This window comes from Zonotrichia leucophrys, chromosome 3, assembly GCF_028769735.1.
Source record: "Zonotrichia leucophrys gambelii isolate GWCS_2022_RI chromosome 3, RI_Zleu_2.0, whole genome shotgun sequence".
NCBI lineage: Eukaryota > Metazoa > Chordata > Aves > Passeriformes > Passerellidae > Zonotrichia > Zonotrichia leucophrys.
Window position 1 is genome coordinate 74,365,708 of NC_088172.1, and position 22,720 is coordinate 74,388,427.

The following is a 22,720-nucleotide window of genomic DNA, read 5'->3' on the forward strand; positions in this document are numbered from 1 at the left end:
ACTGTTTGTGACAGAACAAGGAGCTAAGTTATGCAGCCTTTCAATCACCTTTCAGTACCTGCATGTAGTTGATGTGTTTTAAAGCCTTTTTTTTATTCATCAGGGCTTGAGTTCTAGTGTATTAAGAAGTGAGAAATTTCTTTCTGCCAGAGTTTTTGATGTTGCTTTTGGTCTTAAATTTTACTTACCTCATTTGTATACCCACACAATAACCATTTTCAATTGGTTTGGCTAATATAGCTGGATATTTACTTGAATATCCAACAAGATGAATTCCTTTAGAAGTCTGGACAGACTATAGCATATAATAAAGTTCTTTGAAATGTGGCAGTAAAAATAAAGGCTGAACCATCAAGACAACTGAATCAGGAAGTCATGAGTTATTTGTTGTCCAATTTAGGCAAATGGAAACCTTTAATTTAATTTAAAAGTATGAATATTATCAAACATACTGCTATTTTTTGCTTGGTTAATGAAATTAATTCAAGCAGCATTGTGGGACAATACTAGTTTAAAGAGGTTAAGATCCTTGCATTCTTGGATTCTGTGAGTCTTTCCCTTTGTACAGTTTTATTGCAAAACCAAGAAAAGCATTAAGCCTTGCTATTTTTATCTTTTGTGGTTTTTGAGGGACAATGCCATTGATCTTAAAAAAATATTCAATAATGTCCATGTATTGTTTTATATATATAGTTATTTCCATAGGAATTCTTCCTTTCTATTCATGATACTTATTCACATTAGGGATGACTGATCTAAAACAGATTTAGAAGACCAACATGAGATGAGAGACTAAGGATTTGATCATTGGGTGTCGTATAAAATATGGTTGAGCAAGTGAAAAAAGAATAAAATTACACACTGAAACATTTTAAAAAATATATAGTTTTAATCTCTAATGGATAAATATTAAAAGCTACTTTATATTTGAATAGAAAGCACTGGACCAGGTTGCCCAGGGAAGTGGTGGATGTCCCATCCCTGGAGGTGTTCAAGGTGAGGTGGGGCCCTGAGCAACCGAGTCTTGTGGAATGTGCCCTGCCCATGGCAGGGGGTTTGGAACTTAATGATCTTTGAGATCCCTTCCAACCCAAGCCATTCTGTGTTAATTCTGTATTAATAGTCCTTACAATTCCTATAGATTGGTCTAAATAGAATAAGTTCTGTGAGACTTAGGGGGATTTGGTGGAATTGCCTCGTGTTCTCATAGCAGCCTAAGCAGAGCTTGCTACTGTCTGTCCTGGTCCTGCCCTGTTCTCCCTTTTTCTGCCACTCTCACCTGCACAGCCTCATCCCTTTTGCTTTGGTCCTACCCTGGTGTGTAGCTTCTGGGCACCATTCATTTGTTTATGGGAGGGGAGAAGAGCACAAGAGTTACTGTGTGGCGAGCTGAACATCGAAACAGCCCAGCTCAGCTGCACAGGCACGTGTGGCCTGCAGCTGTGGTGAAGGGAGAAGTCCTGACTTTGTGGTTGGGCTGGGATCCTGGCAGCAGAGAAATGGCATGGGCTAATGTGGAACTGCAGCTTCTTCACTTCAGCATTTGTTTGGTGAGGCTTAAAAATGCCCCTTTGCCTGTCCACTGAATCTTCAACACTAGGATTTGAAAATAAGTCAATACTGTGAAGTTCTGGACATGCAAGCAGCTCATGGCAGGGTATCTTAATCTGAGTATTAGTGTTCTCAGTATATATTAATTAGATAGTATATATTAATTTTGCATAGTAACTCCTATTCCATGGCAGATGCAGGGAACACAAGGTACTTCACACAAGCAGGCTCCTTGAGATTTGCTGCAATACAAGTGTGTATAGAGGAGCTGCTAATAAGGAAAAAGTGCCACAATATAAATTTCACATCCCATACTGTTCCTGTATTTATATCTTTAAATTTAATTAAGCTACCTTCCCTGTTTCAGCTAGTAAAACTTAGGCACAGGCTGCTTCCCTCTCATAAATTCTGCATACACTGGAATTTTACCAAATATTAAAAGCTGTGCAGAATCTGGAAATGTGTTTTCTTTCTCTCTAACCAAATCTGCAAAAATAACTGAAAAGCACTTTGAAGTTGAGGATAAATTTTGAATAAAAATTAGTCTTTGGAGCTCTGTTGTTCATAGAGGTTTTTTTAACTACTTAGAATGAAAATAAGATAATAAAGATTAATTGTTTTGTCATGATTATTCAGTATTCTTTTATTTTTTCAGCTGCCTTTCTGTCTGCAAAAGATTGCAAGTTGTTAGTTACTGGTGTATTCTAGACCAGCTGTTTTCTAACTGTATAGTTCAACTTCTGTGGATGTATTGATGGACACAGTTGGACCATTATTAATGAAACCTCTCTTTAATCCATTATGGTGTCTGTGTGTTTATCTTTCAATGCCATGAGAATGCACTCATTTTGTTCAAAATGCTTGTGTGCCTGGATGGGATGGCCCTTAACCTGCTCATCTTGGGAACCAAGTACAGGGAATGTTTGAATTTTTTCTCTCCCTCCCTCTAGCGTGCGATAGTGCATGGCTTGTGCAGTCAAGGCTAAAGGGAAAAGAAACCCCACTTCTGAAATTCTGGCATCATTGGGAAAGCACTTTGCCTTTGATTTGAAGTAAAGCAATCCTGTTATGATAAAATAGAAAAATATATGCAGGAGAACAAGTAATGTCTGGTTTCTTAGGGATGTGTCCTGCATCCCAAACTGTACTGAATCTCAACATGCACATGAGCTCACTCTTGGGGAAAATAACTTGTTCTGTTCCCCACAATGTTCTGTGGGGAAAAATAACTTGAGTGGCAAAGGCCCTTCAAAGGCAGTGAGAGCACAAAGGAGCCATGTGAGCACAGGTCAGCCAGCAGGCTGTAAGGAGCTGGGAATTGCTGAACTGGTAGCACGGTGTTTCTAGTGGGACAACAGACTTGTTCTTTTGAACTTGTTCTGCTCAGCTCTCCATTTTCCTGAGAATGGAGCTTTGTAACTCTGAAATCTCCAGCTCTCTAAAGCTTGCTTTTGGGAGGAGCAATTGGTGAAAACAAAATGTTTGCTTGAGCCTTACTTCCTCAGGTAACTAAAAATGGTTTCAGTAAGAGTTCTAATTGCTAACTGTGTGGTAGAAAGAGAATACATTTTTAAAAAACCCTGATGCACAGGAACTTTAGGAGAGGTTATGGAGTCTCCATCACTGGAGGTGCTCAAGAACTGTCTGACACAATCCTGTGCTCTGTGCTCTAGGATGACCCTGCTTGGGCAGGGAGGTTTGACCAGGTGACCCACTCTAAGTCCTTCCAACCTTACCCGTTCCAAGATTCTGGGAAACATAGAATAATTTAAAGAATACAGGATGCACATTGTTCCAGCCTTTAACAATGGAACTCATAATGGTCTGTCTTAATCAACTTCTTATGCTCTTGTCCATATTTAGTTCCATCTTAAAATGTTGTAAAATATTTTTGGTTAACCAGAAGATTATTTCTCTACTGCAGCAGCATAGTCAGTCTTGCTTTACAAAGCAGCTGAGCTTAACAGAGTTTGAAGTATAATCTTTTTGTTGGAGACTTAAAATTAGTAACTTCCATATAAGTGTGGGTAGTTCTTAAACTAAGAAAAGTCCAAGCCTTCAAACTTGTTCACTAAAGTGCAAATAAAAAGACAAGAAGCATGACTTGATCCCTTTTTGTGGATGGGGTTGCAGAACCACTTCCTCTTGTTTGGTTTGATGCTTGGAGAAGTGTGTGCAGTTTGGAGTTCTTCCCATTTAGCCTTCCCTTTCACATCTCTCTTTTTCTTTTTTGTTTTTTTGTTTTAAGGTGAAAAGTTATTGAACTTACTTACAATGGAAAATAAATCTATATAGATTTCTTCCCATAGATTCCTCCAGATTTCTCTCCATTGAAATACGCACATTCATTTAATAGCCTTTAAAATATTTGTAGTATGATACTAATAAAAGCATTTTCCAGTGGTTTCCAAGTATTCTGAAATGAATCAGATTTTAATTGCAGCATTTTGCAAAATATATGCTAGTGTACTGAATCAAGTTTAAATCCCCAGTTATTAAACAGGCTTATAAAGTTCACATGAAAGTAGTCTGCTTACCTAGCAGTGAGGACTCCTGATTGTGATTTAGTTGGTGGGTTGTAATCTACCTGCTCAAGCAAGTTCTTGCATAAAAATGTTGAGCTCTATACGCATTTTATCTGTTAATTCTGAAAGTTTATTTTGATAATTCACTTTTAACTGTTTAATGACATTTAGTTAATAAGAAATAGTAGAAGAAATAGAATTAAGACTTACTGTGCAAGTAGCTACATTCCTGTTTGTTTACTGCACACAGGAAAGGAGTGAGTAGGCACCACAAGCAGATGTGGAATAGCTTCTCTGTGGGGAAGCCATTTACATTTTAAAATCTTAGCAATAGGTAGAATGGATCATTAAAACCATGGATATTCTTAGCATTTGTGCAAATGTCCTACCCTGCTTTCTGTCTTGCTGAATTTCTAATACTGTCATTTTGACAGCTGTTTTTATGTGTTGAGACATTGAGAAAGTGTTACGTTTGGTACCTTTCAGTTTCATTTCATGGGAACGAGAGAGATAGGAGGACAAACATTAAAGAAATGCCATATTCCAGACTGCAAGATTAGATTTCTTTTGGACTATTTGGCTTCTGATTAAAGAACCAAACAAATAATTAAAATATAAGGCATTTTAAGCCTTGTTCTACTCAGTTTTTATATGAATCTCCAGGAAGAGGACTTCCCATCAGAAAAAGATTAATTCTAAAAATGAAGTCCACTGTTTTTGTCTGATACTGTAAAATGCTGAAAAAAATCTGATCTCTTTGCATCAGAGTTACCATGCTAAGTTTTAAATAATTTTGATTTTAAGCTTGTCCTGATGTTAATTACATCACAGAGTACCCATGGAGCTCAACATAATTATGGCACAGAATTATTTTTATGCTTTGTGCATATACACGCAGTGCCTCTCTTCAGACAGTGAAGATTGCCTAGAGCAAACATCTCTTGCAACTTTAAGGCTAAAGTCTGAGCTTTTGTTGCTTTGTAAAATAAGTTCATCCAACTTTTTTTTTCCTTTTTTTTAATGTAGGGCTTTTGTTACTGATCTTGGAACAAACAACTCAGTGTATTTCCAAGAAAAATACATCTGTGGACTTGGCTGTCGAGGGTAATTGTAAAAGGCTCCAAAGCATTCCAAAAGGGAGAGGATAGAATGTATCAACTATTCTGTGTGGAACATGATAAATGTTTTTCATGTTACAGTGGAGATGTAGCAAAGAATAATAATTGAATGCCTTTTTGAAGTTATGTGTCTGTATGGATGGATGTATCTCTATGAATGGATGTGGAGATTGGTAACTTTGATATTAAGAATTGTCCTCCATCACTTCCACTTTCAAGTTCTGTGTACTCATGCGTTGTGTCAAGATGTAAATGGGAATTGAAAGGGGAAAGGTAGATATTAAAACTACTTCAATACATGCTTTTCTCTGGAAATTCAACTTATCTTTATGCTCAAAATAAATAATTCCTAGTATGAAGGAAGAAAAAAATGTTGCATTGCCTTGAATGTAATTTAATCTTACTAAGTATCTTGAGTCACAAGCTAAACCCCATATATTTCACAATTTTGGGGAAAGTGAAATCACCACCCTTGGGAGGTTAAGAGGTCCAGTTTTATTTGCAAGATGCTATTTGTTTTTTTCAGTAGTGCTCAGGGCTGTGGTCAGTACTTGGCCAGTGCAAATAAAACCACCTCATCACACACAGCCTATAAAATCACTTGAAGGCACTCTGAATAGGAAGTGGAGGACTTGACTGCTTCTTTTAAGATTGCATTCTGCCTGAGTGCCATGCCTGATTTGTGTTTGTTTATTTATTTATTTTCCTATTTGGTAATCTTAGCAATAGTGTAGTGTGATGTGGAATAGAGGGAAAGGGAGGATTTCTGTAGCTTTCATCACAGGGAGCTTTTTCTCAAAGATGATTTGGTTATGATTTCTTTGGCTGGCTTGCCACAATAGTTTCTAAAGGCTATTTATCAGATGTACTGTTTTATTAGCATACTTGGTATGCTAATCTCTCCAGAGATGACCTGTTTTGACCATGTGAAATAGGGAATTTAAAAAATAATTTCTTTTATGAAATTCCTTAATCTGAAGGAGAGTGATGGACAAAAATGAACACACGATTGTTTGAACATAAATTAAACTACTCTTATAAGCAGTTATTAGCATTTATTTTAGCTGTTTATTGAGAGCAACATTCCAATACTTTGGAAAGTATTGCTGTTCAATGTGGGGAGGCTGCAGAGAAGTACATTCACAATAAATGATTTTTGGTAATGACTGTAAAGATTAGGAACGCAAAATTAGCTGTTTCTGTAATAATTGCATAATTTCATTATTGTCTGGTATCAAAGAATAAAACAGGATAATTCTTAACATATTAATCCTAGTGGCCAATAAGAGAGTAAGTTTTAGTGTTTAGATAGGATAATTAAAAGGAAAAATTCAATCTTCAAGTACTTCTCATTACTATAAGAACAATATATGTATAAAAAGGCTTGTGATTGTTGTGTAAGACTGTATTCATGTACAATACCAGTCCTAAGTAAAGTTTTCTAATCAGGCTAAGGATTTGCTTGTTTACCAGTATTCTCTGTAAAGATAACCCAGTATTTTATTTTTTTGTCAAATTGGTGTAGGACTTAATTTCAGTCTGCTGTTCCTAATGCCATTTGATCTCTTAGCTTCTGCTAGGGATTGTGATATGTTGTTTCTTTTCCCCCTTAACAGCTTCATAATTTATTTTTCTTTTGGGGGGTAGTGACTTAGCCACTTCACCTGCCAGTTCCCTCTGGACTTGCATGTCTCTCATCAGATTCAATTGACTTGTGCACTTTCAGGTTCTTTAGGTGGTCTTGACCCTCATCTCATACAGTGGATGGTTTCTCATTCTCCCAGTCCCTGCCTTTGTCTTTTGTGACATGGGTAGGGTGACTGGAGCTTTTACTGGAGAAGAGCAGGGCAAAAAAGTGGTTGAGTGCCTCAGCCTTCTCCATATCCCAGGTAGCTAGGTCACTCTTTTCTTTTTGGAGAGGCCTCACATTCTCTCTAGTATTTCATCTTTTTTGACATATCCAAAGAAATTTTTCTTGTTGTGCTTGGCATCACTGGCCAGATTATTCCATTAGGGCACTAGCTTTCCTTGCCTGATCCGTAGCTGTTCATATGGTATTTCTGCCAAGCTCCTTATCTTTGCTTCAGTCCTCTGTGGGCTTCTTTTCTGAGTGAGTTTGGGTTTGTCCAGAAGCTGCTTTTCATCTATGCAGGTCTCCTGGCAAATCTGCCCAACTTCCTCTCTGTTGGGATGCATCTCTTCTGAATTTGGAAGATGTGATCCTTGAATATTGATGAGCTTTCTTGAACCCCTCTTCTCTTCAGGTCTATATCCTACTCTAAGAAAGAGACTGAAGATCCGTGAAGAGGCCAAAGTCTGCTTTCCTGAAGTCCTTAGGGCAGTGAGCTTTCTGTCCATCCTCTTTGCTGCCCTAAGGATCTTAAACTCTTCTATGGAGCCAAGGCTGTCCTTGAGCTTCTTATTCCCCACCAGCCTCTCCTTGTTGGTGAGAACAAGGTGCACCAGCCCCTCTTTGTTGGCTCCTCTGGCACTTGCAGAATGAAGTTGTGATCAGTGCGTTCCAGGAACCCTGCCCGTGTTATGCCTCCAACAGATACTAGGATGGTTGAAGTCCTCATTGAGGACCTGGATTTGTGAATGTGAGAACATTCCTGTCTGTCCATCAAGGGCACCTTATCTGCTCAGTCTTACAGGTTGCATCCACTATAATGACACCTGTTCCTGCCCTCCTTTTAATTCTGATCCATAAGCTCTTGGTCAGCTCCTCATCCATCCCCAGATGGAGCTCCATGCTGGTTACTGATATGGAGGGTGATATCCCTTCCTTTTTGCCTTGTCTATCATTCCTAGAGACCCTCTATCTTTCCATTCTAGCACTCCAGCCACAGAAGCCACCCTACCACGTTTCTCTGATGCCTTCCTGGCAACTGTAGTTCAAGGGCCTCTTGACAAGCTTGGCAAACCTGTGTACAAGGCTACTCTTCCCTTTCTCTCATAGACGAACCCCAGCACTGCCCCAGCAGACCAGGTTTTTCAAAGTCAGCCCCCTGGTCTAAGAAGCCAAACCTCCGTATGTGGCACAGTCCTGTAACCATTTATTGATTCTCCAGATTCAATTGGCCCTTTCCAACCCTTCCCTTTAACTGGGAAGGTTGATGTGAAAACTGCCTGTGTTCCAGAGTGCTTTATCACTGCTCTGTAATCCTTGGTACTCCTCTCGTTGCTCCTGGCTGTATCACTGGTACCCACATGAAATAATAGCAGCAGGTAATTGTTACTGGACTAGGTCTTTTTGCATTCTGTGACACTCAAATGGCTCATAGCCATCTTGTGTAATAGCAAAGGGCATGATCTTAGGATTCTTTTTTTTTTTTTTTTGTCATTATTATATAAGAAAGAGAATAGGATAAGATCTTTAAGTCATTGTCCCTCAAAATCAAAACCCCAAAGCAACTTTGGCTGCAGCTGCACTGTTGGCAGAAAAAGAAGTCTATTTCAGTTGCTGTTCTGACAACCATTCCTGTGTGTCACAGTGGTAAAATAGACATGGATCTAATTCTGACCCAGAGCAGAGGAGAGGATGCTTGTGCAGTTCCAGAGCTGCAGCAATGTTACAGCACAGATTTGCTGCCTGCCAAAGGGCAACAGCCTCCTGAGCTGCTTTCTTGTCCTTTTTCCATCAGATGCATGGGGTGACCTGTAGGGCAAGAAGAGTATGTGAGTCCCTTCTGTAGAGATCTCAAACTCCTTGAATGAAGCAGGAAAATTTCTCTTTATGCTTAGTGATATACACAGCTGGAAGGCCTTTTTTTTGGAATTAAAATATGAGGAAGTTTCTTCCCTCAAATGCTGCTGAGGAGTCTGTGGCCTATCTGTGCTAGATTCAGCTTGTCTCCTCCTGTTGCTCTTGCTTTAGTCTTTTATGGTAGGCAGTATAGGTAATGTTCATATCTACCTGTGTAGGATTGTACTAATTAAAGAAGTAAAGGGCATGACTGAACTTGATGTCCTGATTCTTGCCTTTTTTTTTTCATATGTTAGTTATGTCTATTTTTTTTTTCCTTGTTAAGTTTAAAATAGCTTTTAGAAAAACCTTTTTTTATAATAGTGGATGTAGCAGACGTTCTCTGTCTATAAACAAAAGTTCAGGGGATTTTTCAGACATAAGATTCAAGGAGATTTACATATTTTTCTTTTGCCTTCTTTCCTCCTCCATCTCTCTGTGGAAGAACATCAACCACAAGACTGAAAGCATGGAGGGCGAAGAAGGTAAAAAAGAATGTATTGCAGAGTAGGGGTTAAGAAGGTTTCTTTGCTCTCAGTATTTCTTTTGTGCTGTAAAATTTTGTCGTGGCTACATCTTTCAGTCCATACTGGAAATGACATCTTTTTGACATAGTGTAAGGTTTCAGTATGATTTTTTCATCTGTTTTTCAAGAAATTGTGGACAAATTCAGATATTTGATCCAAGGTGGAACAGGTGAAATACTAGAGAAGCGGAATACTCAAGGGTATCATTCCAAGCCCTGCCAGTTGCATCTTAGTAGTTTTAGGAGAGAAGACAACATCTTTTTATGAGATGTTTTGGTTTATTGATAAGGGCAGTTATCCTAAGCACAGTCCTGTTCCCCATTTGAGCAGGGAAGTTAAATAGAATGGGTAAGTCCCTTTTCTTTCACTTGAGTTACCTGTTTTCTTCCACTTTACTTACCTATTTGTATGCTTTCAATCCAGTTCCACTCTTGTCCAGTAATTTAATAAAATTTTAATGAACTTTATAACTAATATCAATATTTCTTTATATCAGTGAGACTGGCAACACCTTTATGTTCAGAGCTGTATGTAGCATTTGAATGTTTCTAAAGGGATGTGTTCAGGATGTGTTCCAGTCAGTGGAAAATTTGAAAATAATAATACTAGTTTGTTCAGTTTCTGAAAACCTAGGAATTTTAGATCATTTTTCCTAAGTATGTGAGCTCATATTCTCATTTTGATGAAGAATTTCAATGGTTTAAATCATAAATTACCTAATTTGTGCTTCCTTTGCCTTTTATTTTAACAGCCTTTTAAAGGAATATTTTGATTAACCTTTATGGCTAACATTTGTGAATTATGCTTGAGTGCACAAAAGGTCATAAATACTAGAAAAAATATTTTTATAGATCATTAGCCTAAGCCATTTAAATTTAGATGGCTATTTATTTATTTAAAGGTTTTGAGGAGCAACATTACACACAACTGTGGCATGACATAGGCTACTGTAGATTGAATTACAGCTCTTAACAGCAGGTTCTTCAGTCCTGCAACTTTCCTTTTTTTTTTTTTTTTTTGGGGGGGGGTTTGGTTTTATGTTGAGTTTTTTTCCTGCATAAGATACCCTCTTTGCTAACAAAACCCCTTGGTGTCCTGGCCCTAGGAACTGGTGAGAATAGTTTCATTCAGGAGGCTGCTGTCTGTGCAGCCCTCTCTCCCTTTCTGGGATGCCAGCAACGTGAGCAGTGAAGGCAGCAGGGGATTGTGAAAGCACCAAGGATAGTTTCATGAATTTCATGACTTATTTTCTTGTTTTTATAGTTCTTTGATGGCAGATGAGCCCTTGCTTTTCCTCTGGAAAAGTGGTCTTAATTTTCTAGCCATTCTATGTGTGGCTTTAGGCTTACTTTGCTAAAGAATTAGGCATTCAGAGATCTAACAGAAATAAATGAAACCATTTGAATACCAGTATATTGTGTGAAACTAGGTACTTTAAAATGAATTGCTGATGGATTTGGAACTTAAATATTCAAGACTAAGATATTTCAGTGTTAAAAAGCTCTCTACAGTTCCCCATTTACATGAAATCCTCTCTACAACTACTTGTGCAAGTTTTACCGTAAGTGTTAATGAATTTCTCATGTGGTGGTGTTGAGCATGGCAGATGAAGTCAGGAGGAAGTTAATAATTCAGGAAGGGTTTTTAGTGATGTGCAGTAAATAAGGCACAGGCTAATCAAATGATGAGGGGAGGAAAAAGAACACTGATTAACTGACTGTTAAGCTCTTTGTTTTAACCTGAGTACGGCAGAGTCCTGATTAAAATGTGCTGTGATGTAGTTAAAGGTTGTTTTCTAATGCATGTATGTAAGTAGGTTAATTATGATCGCCCATGGAACACTTGGTGTGTCACACTACCCCACTTCAGAGGCTTTGGCACAGTAGACAATACTACTGTGCTGTTTACCACTTGGAGCTTCCTAGGTTTGAATCAATTATCTTTATAGATTACTTTTGAATACTGATTATATGGATGCAATAATCTTCTCAGGGTTGAAGTTACCTTCAGTTAGGTGTTTTATTTCTTTGGCATACACTTCTCCATTTCAGTCAAAATTAGAACTGCTGGCACTGGTCTTTTTTATTACATTGAATAGTCAATAAAGGAGACATGGGAGGTACTTTTCCAGTGAGTGTTGTTTGCTGACTGCATTTCTTTCTGATTTGGTTACCAGCCTGAACTTCAGGTCTTCTCCAGCCATTACTGGCTCCATCACTGCTCTCATTTTTGATTTGTCCCTTGTCATGGCCTATTTCTGACATTTACCTTTCTTAAGTCCGAATTCCAAAATCTGTCTAGGTCTGGTTCAAGTGTCTTGTCCTTGTGTGGTTCTCACCTGTGTCTCTACCCCTCCTGTTTGTTTCAACACAGGATGAGTTGAAAGTACTGGGGAAAAGGTGCCTTATTTTTGTTCTAACTGGCACTGTAATACTAAAACAGCATGCTCCACAAATTTATTGTTATTTAACTACCTCTGTGTAGACAGATGTGTTGAGAGAATTTATCTCTCTCCTTGTTGAAGGAATATACACGAGGAAGGTTTTCAAAAGCCTCTTGCTTGTCTTTGTCTATTTGGATGGATCTGTACAAGAGCAATAATACAAGGTACAACCTGATACTCAGGCCTTCTGCCACATTTCAATGCCAATTTACATAGATGAGTTACAGCTAATATTTTCTTAAATTGACATCGAATATTCTACTCTAACATTGTTTTAGAAATATTTCAGTCATTTCTTCAGAAATTTGCCTGAATTTCCTAGGCAGTTGTAAAGGTAAACTCAGTTTTAGCAAATACTTAATTAAGACAGCTGAGAAGGTAAACTTAATTCTAACAAATACTTTAGCAGCTGGAAACAGGAACTTTTAAGGGCAAATAGTGGGCAGCAAAGGGCTTATGACTCTGTCAGTACTGTGTCTCAGCTTGGTGCATGGCTTTTTAAAATGTTGTTTTAAAATATTCATAAGTGGAATTTGTTGTACAGTAATAGGATAATTGTATGCCATTAAAATTACACTATTTTCAGTCTTAATGTAGGGGACTACAGTGCTTAAAAGTTGGAATTTCAGACATATATTAGGTTTCATTTAAATTTTAAATGTAGCTTTTTGTTTCTCTGTAGGATTGTTGTCTCAGTGTTCACTAACTTTAGTTTGAGCTGTTTTCAGTTACAGGCAAGTACAAAAACATGGGCTGTAAAATGCTCAAATTTGAAATCATTAGGGTTTTTTATTTGCAATTATGTGAGTGTATCAAAGCTAATCTTGGGTGTATCAAAACTAATCTTGGCAATGTCTAAACAGACATTGGTTACACCCATCTTTTGGCTGCAGTATCTTAGTTCTTAGGAGTGAAGTATATTTACAGGGATGATGCAGCCAATTTCTCTGTTGCTGCATCATCTGTTTCAAATGGCTTGTTACTCACATGTTCATTCCTACGTGCTGGTTACTGCCTTTTCAAAGTTGTAGTCCTGCACCATAAAATGCTGTTTCTTCTGCAGACAAGGAAATATTTTGCAGCTGCCATAGATGTCTCAGCTACTAACTTTCAGGCATCAGGAATGAGGCTTTGAATGATCAAGTCTTGAGGAAATGTTTGCTAGTTTGGTTAAAGACTACAACACAATACTGTCATTTTAGGAAATACTAATAAAACCAAATGCTTCAATAAAACATTTTCTTTTTTTCTAGGGTAGAAAAAAAGTGTATTTTCTAGGGTATTTTTTGTAAATACTGCATCTGAAAAGTGTAGTCTGTACTGGAGTAGGACAGGTCCATCTGGGACAATATCCTGACATGCATAAAGAAAGGCTAGGTAAGGAAGAGAGGTTTTTGGGTAGGACTGTGAAACCTGACTAGAGCATCTTCCCAACCCCTAAAAATGCACAGTGCATGCACTTCCTGAGCTGTAAGTGGTGTCAGTGCATGTAACAGGATTGCTAATAAGCATTCATGAAAGAAAAGAATTGCTTTTTGAACCCTGTGTAACCATAACATTTCATTGCAGGAGTTATCATGACCTAAATTTACACTCTGTAAAGAGACACTTCTTGTGACGATTTTGCATCTGTCATACTGTAATTTAGTTTTCTGTAGAAAAGGCAGTGAAGTGTCTTTCATTCTTGTATTGTTCAGAACACTGCAGCCAGAGTACTTGAGACAGCACTTTATTCAAAACATTGCAATCTTTCATGAACTTTTTGGGATGCAATGTAACTGTCCACATATTGTCTATAGGACTGATAAGTGTGCAGTTCCATATCAAATTTTTGATGCACTTTTTTTGTTCTGATATTAAGCAACTGTTGCTACTGGATCCTCTTTTCAGGCAGTTGTGCTTTGCAGATTGCAGCATAGCTCTGATCAAAGGCATTGGTTTATTCTAAAGAATACTTTAAAATAAAATATGTATCTAGGTTGATGGTTTCTTGCAGTTGAGACAGCAACTGTTTCAAAAGAACAACATTATTAAGTTCGATAGAACTGCTGATGGACTTTTAACTACAAATGTGCTGCCAAGCTGTGTGGCAGTGATTGCTTTGTATAATGCATTTTTAAAAATAATTTCACATAGCTTAATTTAATCTGTTTGTTGTCAGGCTTTATAATTTTTAGGAAGTTTGGAGTGTTGGTTTATTTTTCCCTAGCTCTAGTTGCTGACCTACTTGTCTGTTTTATAAATAAAAATAGTTTTCCTCTTTTACAGTCAATCTACCTGTGTAAACTACAACATAGTTTTTACTTAAAAATGTTTCCAATTTTCAATTTTTTTCTATATAATCTTGAGACTTTCGTATGAATTTCAAATTAGAGCAGGAAGGCCAAATGGTGCAAATGTAATTAGGATAAACAGATGGGATATTTTAGAAGGTAGTAAAATATAAACAGAATGAGGAGCTCTGATACTGAACAGCATGCTTGCTGTCAAACATCCAGTTAATTTACTTGTTAAAAGCTGGAATGTAGGTTGGCTGTTTGTGATACTTCCTTTTCCTCTCTTAAAGGGAACTGAGAAGTGTAATTTGATTGACCCAGTTTATCTTATCATTTTAAACTACATTAAATTGAAAATACAAATATTCATTTCCTTCACAGGTGCAAAATAATCCACTTTAACTGTTGAAACATGTATTTAGTGGCTATATCACTTTAAATTTTGTTTCAGCAAGTTCTTATTGTAGATTTAATTTTAGTTTTTTTAGTTTATGGGAATAAAATATGTTAGAGATGCTGTATTAATTCTGTTGAGTCAGATAACATTAAGTGGACATAAATTTCACTTGAATGTGTTGTGATACAGCTGTGGAAAGATAATTCTATTGTAAGTATTACTATAGAATACTGTCGCAATGCATATTTACTTTATTATTCAGTAGCTCTTTAGCACATCAAGTCATTCTAAATTCTTCCATGTGAATTGCATTACTTTTTTTTTTAATCTGGATTGGCAGCTCTGCTGGTACATTTTACCACCTTTTGAGTGTTTTGTAAAAATCTGCTTTGTCATGTCACATGCTGTTTTGACTTAAACTTCGTTATCTTTACATATTTTACTAATTTCTGGTATCTCCTTGATTGTAGTTTGACTGATGGCATACTGCTTGTATTGTCATTTTATTCAGTGTTTCCATTTTAGCTCTCATTTTGAGGACCTCACTGAATTCTTAGTATTTTTCAAGAGTGTGCTCAAGCCCACTCCAGAGTTATGTCTACTTAGAGTACATTTGGTAACCTTGCAGAAATTCACTAATTGACATATAAATAGAAGAGAAATGCCAGCTATTTGGTACTGAGAGAAAAGCTGGCTGCTTGCTTTTGATTTTCTTTAGCTTCCCTTTCAATGAATACAGTGTGGTTATGAAGGAATGAAATAATTGCTTTGGCTTGCATTTTCTTTAGGAGAGATTTGGAATACTCTTAAAGCTTTTTTCAACTGTTGAATTGCTCTGAAGAGAAATTTAACCATATTTTTGTCCAGTTTCAAGTAAATCATATTGTGTGAAGAAGTTTTCTGTACAAGATTTTATCAATTTTTATGACATTTTAAATAGCTATGGGTTTTCTCTTCTGTTTTATGGAATATGTTGGATCTTTTATTGATAAATAATGGTAAAGTTTTGTAGGAATGCTTCTTTTGGATTTCATACTTACAGATAATCTATTCTAATTTGTTCATTTTGTTCTGCTTCATTTGCAATACTAAATGCACACTGTCAAATTTCCAATAGATGTTTTATCCTGAAAAACTGAGACTAAATAAGAAGCAAAAGTTCCATTAATTTAATGGAACTGGTGCTGTACAAAGGACTTGAGCTTAAAATCAGGTGAGGTAGTTCTTTTTCACAGGAAAATGTAATGACACACGTGCAAGTTACTTGCTGTATTTTGTGAATGTTTGCTACAGAACTGTTTGTTGGTTGTGATAGTGAAGCATTATTGTAGCAATTATCTTGATAATCAGTGGTCAAATGCTAAAAGGTTTCTGACAGCTTGACATACAACTTTGGCATTAGCTAGCTGCTTGCTCCTTTTGCAGAAGGTTACCAGTTAATTCTGCCCAATTGCAAGGAGCAGAGCCTGAGAGTATGCAAATCTGAAGCCTCTCGCTTCCTGTGATTGCTGGATTCAGTACATGCTATTGAGAATGCTGTATTTTCAGAGGCTTTTTGTATTCTGCTCACAGTGTTTGCTGAGCAGAAACTGTAGCTAAAAATAACTAAAATGAATTTCTCTGTCTCTTTCTTTCTCACTGCAGGATGACGTAGCTTTGCCAAGGATTTATCAGCTAAGCAGAAAATGAGCTTAACATCCTGGTTTTTGGTGAGCAGTGGCGGCACCCGACATAGGCTGCCACGAGAAATGATTTTTGTTGGAAGAGATGACTGTGAGCTGATGTTACAGGTAATTGCTTCAGCCTTCCATGTGCAGCTGCTCAAATCATGAACTTAATGCACCAGCTTCATGCATTCCTTTTGAAAAAGAAATTTCCCAGATGTTGGGGAGCAATTGTTTTGAAGAATCTTTTGTGTCCTTAGGGAAAAACAAATAGTTTAAGTTTTTTGCCATCAGTCGTGCAGTTACTGCTTAAGTACAGAGAGTCACATTTTATTCTTATAAATCAAATGCAGAATGCAAGGATAGAATATGAAATAAATTTTACAATATGACCAGTAAAGTAAGTAGACTGTGTTCCATAAAATGTGGTAATGTTAAGAGAGCTGGATGCTTTTGAAAGGAGCCTTCTTTTTTCAGCAGCTTGTAATCTAATTTAGTCACATGATTTGATGTAATTCTATCCCCATGCCCTGATTGTGTTGTACAAAGGAAAATGAAATTTGTAGAGAAGAGTATTTCTCTGTCTCTGAGGAAGTTGAATGACTCAGTTTAAATAGAATTGAAAATACACAAGTCAAAATAGCTTGATCCTTCAGTAACTTCCTCAACTTTGAGGATGACTCTGTGGGGCTCATAGATGTGTGTAGCTGTGTTGTTATGTAGCCATATTGCTTGCACTTTGTCCTATCAAAGCTTTAGTCCTCTGATCTGCCTTTTTCTAATTTTTTTTTAATGACTGATGGTAGTATTTTGGGAATTTCTTCTTAAATTTTTATTGTTTCGTGTAGAGCTCTTAGGAAGATTGAACTTAAAACTAATATTCTCAACACTTCCTACCATTCAATAAAATACTTTGTTTTGGAGTTTTTGTTCCCAAAAGTTGTGTATGCAGCCATTATTGGCCAAATTAGAGTCTTACTTGCAAATGAAGTGCTTAGAGATGTAATTCTACATTTATTACTCAGAATGTAGTATCTCTAGTAAATTGCATTTGGCTCTCAGCCTCAGAAGGCATTGAGATATTTTATTGGTGATATTAGAAAGCACTTGGCAGTACTCTTGATTTCTCTTTAAAAACAGATAGGATGATATCTCGGTAATTTATGTGGGAAGTATTTAAAAAACCCAAACAAACAAGTGCACAGATAAATCCACCAACATCCAAAACAACAATGAAAAAAAAGCAACCAAATAACCCCACTCCCCTGGTTCCTGCCCAGTAGCTTATAATCCAGAAATGCTTTTATTTTACAAGTAACTTGTTTTAGAGGACTGTTTTCTGTAAATAAGAGAGCATCTTCTTTCTTCTCTGCTATGCCATCCATAGTAGATCAGTCCTTGGAGTGAAACATTTATTCTTTTGTGTTACAGAACTCCACCTTCAAAGGTAGCTGCCTCTTTGATTAATACTGTGAATAGATTTGATTTATTTACAAACATTATTTGTTGTGCATTTACTTTAGAGTTAGTGAAAAAAATCAAGGGGCATGGGGATTTCAAGAATATTCTTTTTAGCCTGCTGCTATGTTAGGTCTACATGCCAGCATGACTGTAACAGCACATAGTGCTGCAGGGGGAGGAACCCACCAAGAGAGAAGCTAATAATGTGTTCTTGTTCTGTGTGTGTAGCTCTTTGTGCAAGACCTTCCTCTCCACTCTTGACAACTTGGTTGTTCTCTTACTGCAAAGCATGTGGACAATGCATGATAAAGAAAGCAGAATTTAATGCTTTTATTCATAATTGCTTGACAGAAAACATACTATAAGGGCCTTAATGAAAAGAATTTTGACTCTGTTTCATGCTTGATAGTCCTCAGATCTTTACCTGTAAACACTGTTGTTCTAAAAGGTTTAGTTCACATCTGGGAATACAGATCTGCCTTTTTTTGTAAATATGTTCAAAAAGTCTTCCTGTTTAGCTAACTGTTCCATTACACCAGCCTGCTTGTGGGTAAATACTACATTTCCCCCTTCTTTCACCTTATGGTTAGAAATCTTTTTGATCATTGTTGGAGAAATTATCTCCAAGAAGAGAAATCTACATTATTCACAATATCAGAATTGTTGGCAAAGAAGAATGCATTTATTTTCTGTATTCTGAATATTTTCTTAGTAGTCTGGATTGAATTGAAGAGTATCTATCTAAAATAACACCAATTAGAAACTTCTTTTAACTCAGGATGGAGTTTTCATATTTGTATGGCTTTTATTGCAGTTATTCTGTGATTCCTATTTCTGCAGACATATATAAATCTTTGTACTGGATCTGGCTGGTTGGCAGGGTTTTTTTTTTATAGAAGCCATTATGGTAGTGTTTTGGATTTGTGAGCAGAACACTGTTGATAGCACACCACTCTTTTGGCTGTTGCTGAGCAGTGTGTGTGCAGTTCCAAGGCATTCTCTCTCACTCTGCTCCTCCTACACACACTTGGCTGGGGGAGTGCACAAAATGTGGAGAAGGAGCACAAACGAGGGCAGCTGACCCAAACTGACCAAAGGGATATTCTGTGACAAATAATGTGTTCTGCTTGGCAGTGAAATCAGTGGAAGGGGCTTTGGGGAAGATACCCATTACTCAAAGACTGTCTGGGCACTGTGCTGCTTGTGTTAGGTGGGAAGTGATTGCCTTCTCATCACTTGATTTGTTTTACTTCTTCTTCCTTCTTCCCCTTTGCTGCTGAAATTTGACCCATGAGTTCTTTCCTTTTGCTCTTCCTTTTCTGTCCCACATCCCGCTGGGGCAGCAGAGAGGGAGTGAGCAGCTGGGTGGCATTTACTGCCAGCCAGGGCACCACAGTCTTACAAAAAGGAATTTTAAAAGCCCTTCAATTTGAATGGAAGGCTACGATAACAAAGCCAAAGGAAAAAAGGTATTCAAAAGACTTGCACTGTCTTTGCACCTGCAAAGATCAGCTGAAAGGAATAAAAAGTCCAGTTATATGTAAGTAATTTGAACCTGAGGAGAACTGTGAAGTTCTGCAGAATTTCAAGTGTTTCTGTAAAAACCACAGACTTGAGTAATCATTCTTAGCATTTCAGATGTGACGCAGTATCATGATGCTTTGAGGATTTTTTCATTTCCTTCCTGTTTTAACTTATTTTTAACAGGATTTAACACATAAAGATAATTAAATAAATTTTTAGTAATACAGTATGTATGAGAATAACAATATTGAGAGAAGTTAATTTTTTTTTCAATACCTTAGGTGAAAAAATAGGGTAATTCTTGGTGCAGTGGTTCCACTTGAGTGTGGAAAAATGTAATGTGTGCTTGATATTGTAGGCTCAGCAGAACATGCACATCAGTGAATTTCATTGTATTGAGATTGTTTTCACTTGAAAGGTTACTAAGTTAGTAGAAAATGAACCATGTTGCTGTGTCTTCATCTGCCATTAAAAGCACTTAACTGATGTAGTATATTAGTGCAGCTTATATTGGCAGGCAGCTTGTTCATTTGTCTGTCTCTTCCTTATTCTGCACTTTGATACCCTGCCCCCTCCCATTATATCCCTCAAAAATGTGGAGCAAAATAAAAGGCCTAAATATAAAATATTAAGTATAAGCAGGAGAACAATGATCTCACTTCTTTGGGGGGAAAGCAAAGTGGTCATAAGATTAAATGGACAGGAAGAATGAGAAAGTAAATTGAAAATAAGGAAAATAATAGTAGCAAGTCTCAGGAAATGGAAAAGGAGTGAGGTGATAACTATGGGATTACAATAAGAGAAAACATTTCCTTAGGAGTAGTGGTTGTGTGTTCTGATGCCTTGTACTGGCCAGTGCACTTGGTAAGGCAAGTCTGTCCTAGAGCTGACAGACCACAAATGCTGGTACACAGAAGTCATGGAAGTCTCAGACAGAAATGTATCATACTGTGCAATACAGTCCTGAAAAATGAGTTGAGTAGCAAGGATAGAAGATGAAACCTGAAATCAGGAGCTGTGCTGGTGGAAGGAGTTTGCTGCTGTGCAGTCATTTTGTGACAGTGCACTAGCAGAACGAAGAGCAAACATAAGATCAAGTTGGGCTGATGGAGAGGATGAGCTGTGGTCTCCATTCTCTTGGGAGCTCTTGAAGGTGTGCAGCTGCTGACCATGTGCATGCATGAAGGAGACACATCCAGCCCCACCTCCCTGCTTGCCATCAGCACCTCAGGCTGAAAACACTTGGCAAGGAGTGAGTGCTGAAAGAGGGACTTGGCTGTTAGGGAGCTGCTGTTCTTGGATGAAATAGTAGCCAGGCTTGTTCCTCATCTGTGTGGTGATGTTTGTATGTGAAATAAAGAATTATTGAGAAAAATAAATGGATACTGAAGTGCTTAAGGGAGGACTGAGAAAGTCAGAACTGATGGGAATAGTAATTCAGGAGCTGCTCAAACATTTAGTGAAGAGACTTTAGCTAATTGGTTCAGGAAATTGAGATCAAGGAGAAACACTTGGAATGCTTGTATACTACAGTAATTATCCCAGATGTGTGACAGGAAATGGAGTTTGGGAGAGAACAGCAACACCCCGGAATCATAGTCATGACTTGAAAGATGCATGTAATTAAGGGGGAAGCGAGAGTGTAAGAAATAAAGGGCAGATGATAATATTAGGTTAAATATCAGTGATCCTAGACTGAAAAAAAAAAAATAAAAACTTTGGATGAGGTATATCTGGATCTGACTGATCATATTTAGGGAAACATTAAGAAAATAATTATTTAGAATTAATTTAGGATTCTGCTGTGGGTACCTGGAGTTGGGTTAGATATTATCCTTTTAGTATGTGGGACTGTCTTTTTAATATAATTTGAATAAATGTGCTATGTAGAAAGAGAACAATCCCACTGCTCTAAGAAATAGCTATAGCCACCTCATGTGGTTTTCAAGTACCTTATTTTATTTGCTTTAATATATTTTAGTCACGGAGTGTGGACAAGCAACATGCTGTACTCAACTATGATGCCTCTACAGATGAACACTTGGTGAAGGATTTGGGCAGCTTGAATGGGGTAAGTTAACATCAGAAATAGATAGCTCCCCATAGTGTTCTGTATCTTTGTTTTGGGATTTCTTTGAGCCATTATTAATTGTACATTAATACCTTTTTCATGCGAGTCTGGAAATGGGGGAACATTCAAAAGGAAAGTTTAGTCTTTGCAGGGGTTTTCCACTGCATGTTTTATAAAGGGCTGCTGTTAATTCCAGTAATAAGAGGGCTTTGGCAATAGGAAAAGCTCAGAACAATAGAAAGGAGTGTGTTATACCTGTGTACTTCAGAATTAAAGAAAAAATCTTGACTATAATGTCTAAAACCCCTGACATATTTCTATTTGTAAAATGTGCTATTATGATATGGATTTTATTTCACATGCTATTTCTTTTTCTTCTGTTACAATAGAGAAAAGAATGTTAAACTGTATTTCTACTGTACATATGTGGAAAAAAATAATTTATTAATAACCATGTATGAAAATAAATTTAACTAATAGTGTATTTGCATTTAGTTTTTCAGAATCATTTTTATTAAAAATCTCTATGAATAATTTGTGTCAAGTAATTGCAAACTAATACAGGAGAAATCCAAAGTTATGGGAAATACAAAGTTTTGGATGACATTTTATGTTCTAAGGCTTTTCTAGGAAGTGCATATTCAGAAGTCTAGCTAAGCATCACTTTTGATAAAAGTTTATGATATTATAGCAAATTAATAAAAACATAGTAACTTTGTTATCGTTTTGTATTCCTTTAGATACTCCTTTATGACCTCTGTATTTGCACTAGTTATGGTTGTTATTTTATAACTTTAAATGTTTGGCTCTGTCGTGAATGTGTACAGAATAAAATCATGAGTTCGTCTGTGACTGCCTATTTGAATAATACTTAGAAAGCTGCTGATAGTGAATAGTTTTGTCAAGTACTTAAATAAATAGAACATGAACTCTCAAGTTGCTGCCTTTTGATCTTGAAGTGCATTTTGAAATAAAACTCTGCCACTGTCTCTATTAGTTTTTCTGTATTTTAAGGTAACTAACTCAGCCTTCCAAAGAGTCAGTCTCACCTCCATGTGAAACCACTGAAGGGCTATATCCTTTGAACAGTTGTAGACATACAAGGACTTTGGTGCTTAAATATTTAATATGCCCCTGTATTTTCAAAGTTGGTGTGCTGTTTCAAGGCGGTGATCAAAAATAAGTTGAGCACATAGAATTTTTTTGCTGAGACATTTGATTTTATTCCCTAGTTGTGTAATTCTTGTAGTCAGTAGGCATACCTTCAGATTTTTGTTGCCTTGTCACAAAACTGGAATTGAATAGAAATATATGTTAAAAGGTCTTCGTTCAACTCCTTTTTTTGCCTCTGATAGAGCTTTCAGTGATTTGCTTCACTTGATCTAATTCATTCTCAAGTTTGAGGTGAAGCTTCAGTT

At 37.0% G+C, this 22,720-nt stretch overlaps 1 protein-coding gene across 7 annotated transcripts in view; it reads left to right on the forward strand.

Moving 5' to 3' along the window:
- Window positions 1-22,720, forward strand: part of CEP170 (centrosomal protein 170) — a 94,521-nt gene that overhangs the window by 7,869 nt on the left and 63,932 nt on the right. For all 7 annotated transcript variants that reach the window (XM_064708831.1, XM_064708833.1, XM_064708834.1 and 4 more), the window contains exons 2-3: window positions 16,227-16,372; window positions 21,213-21,302. In XM_064708831.1, coding sequence (XP_064564901.1) covers window positions 16,268-16,372; window positions 21,213-21,302 — 195 coding nt within the window. In that variant the 5' untranslated portion in view covers window positions 16,227-16,267. The remainder of the gene's footprint in view (window positions 1-16,226; window positions 16,373-21,212; window positions 21,303-22,720) is intronic.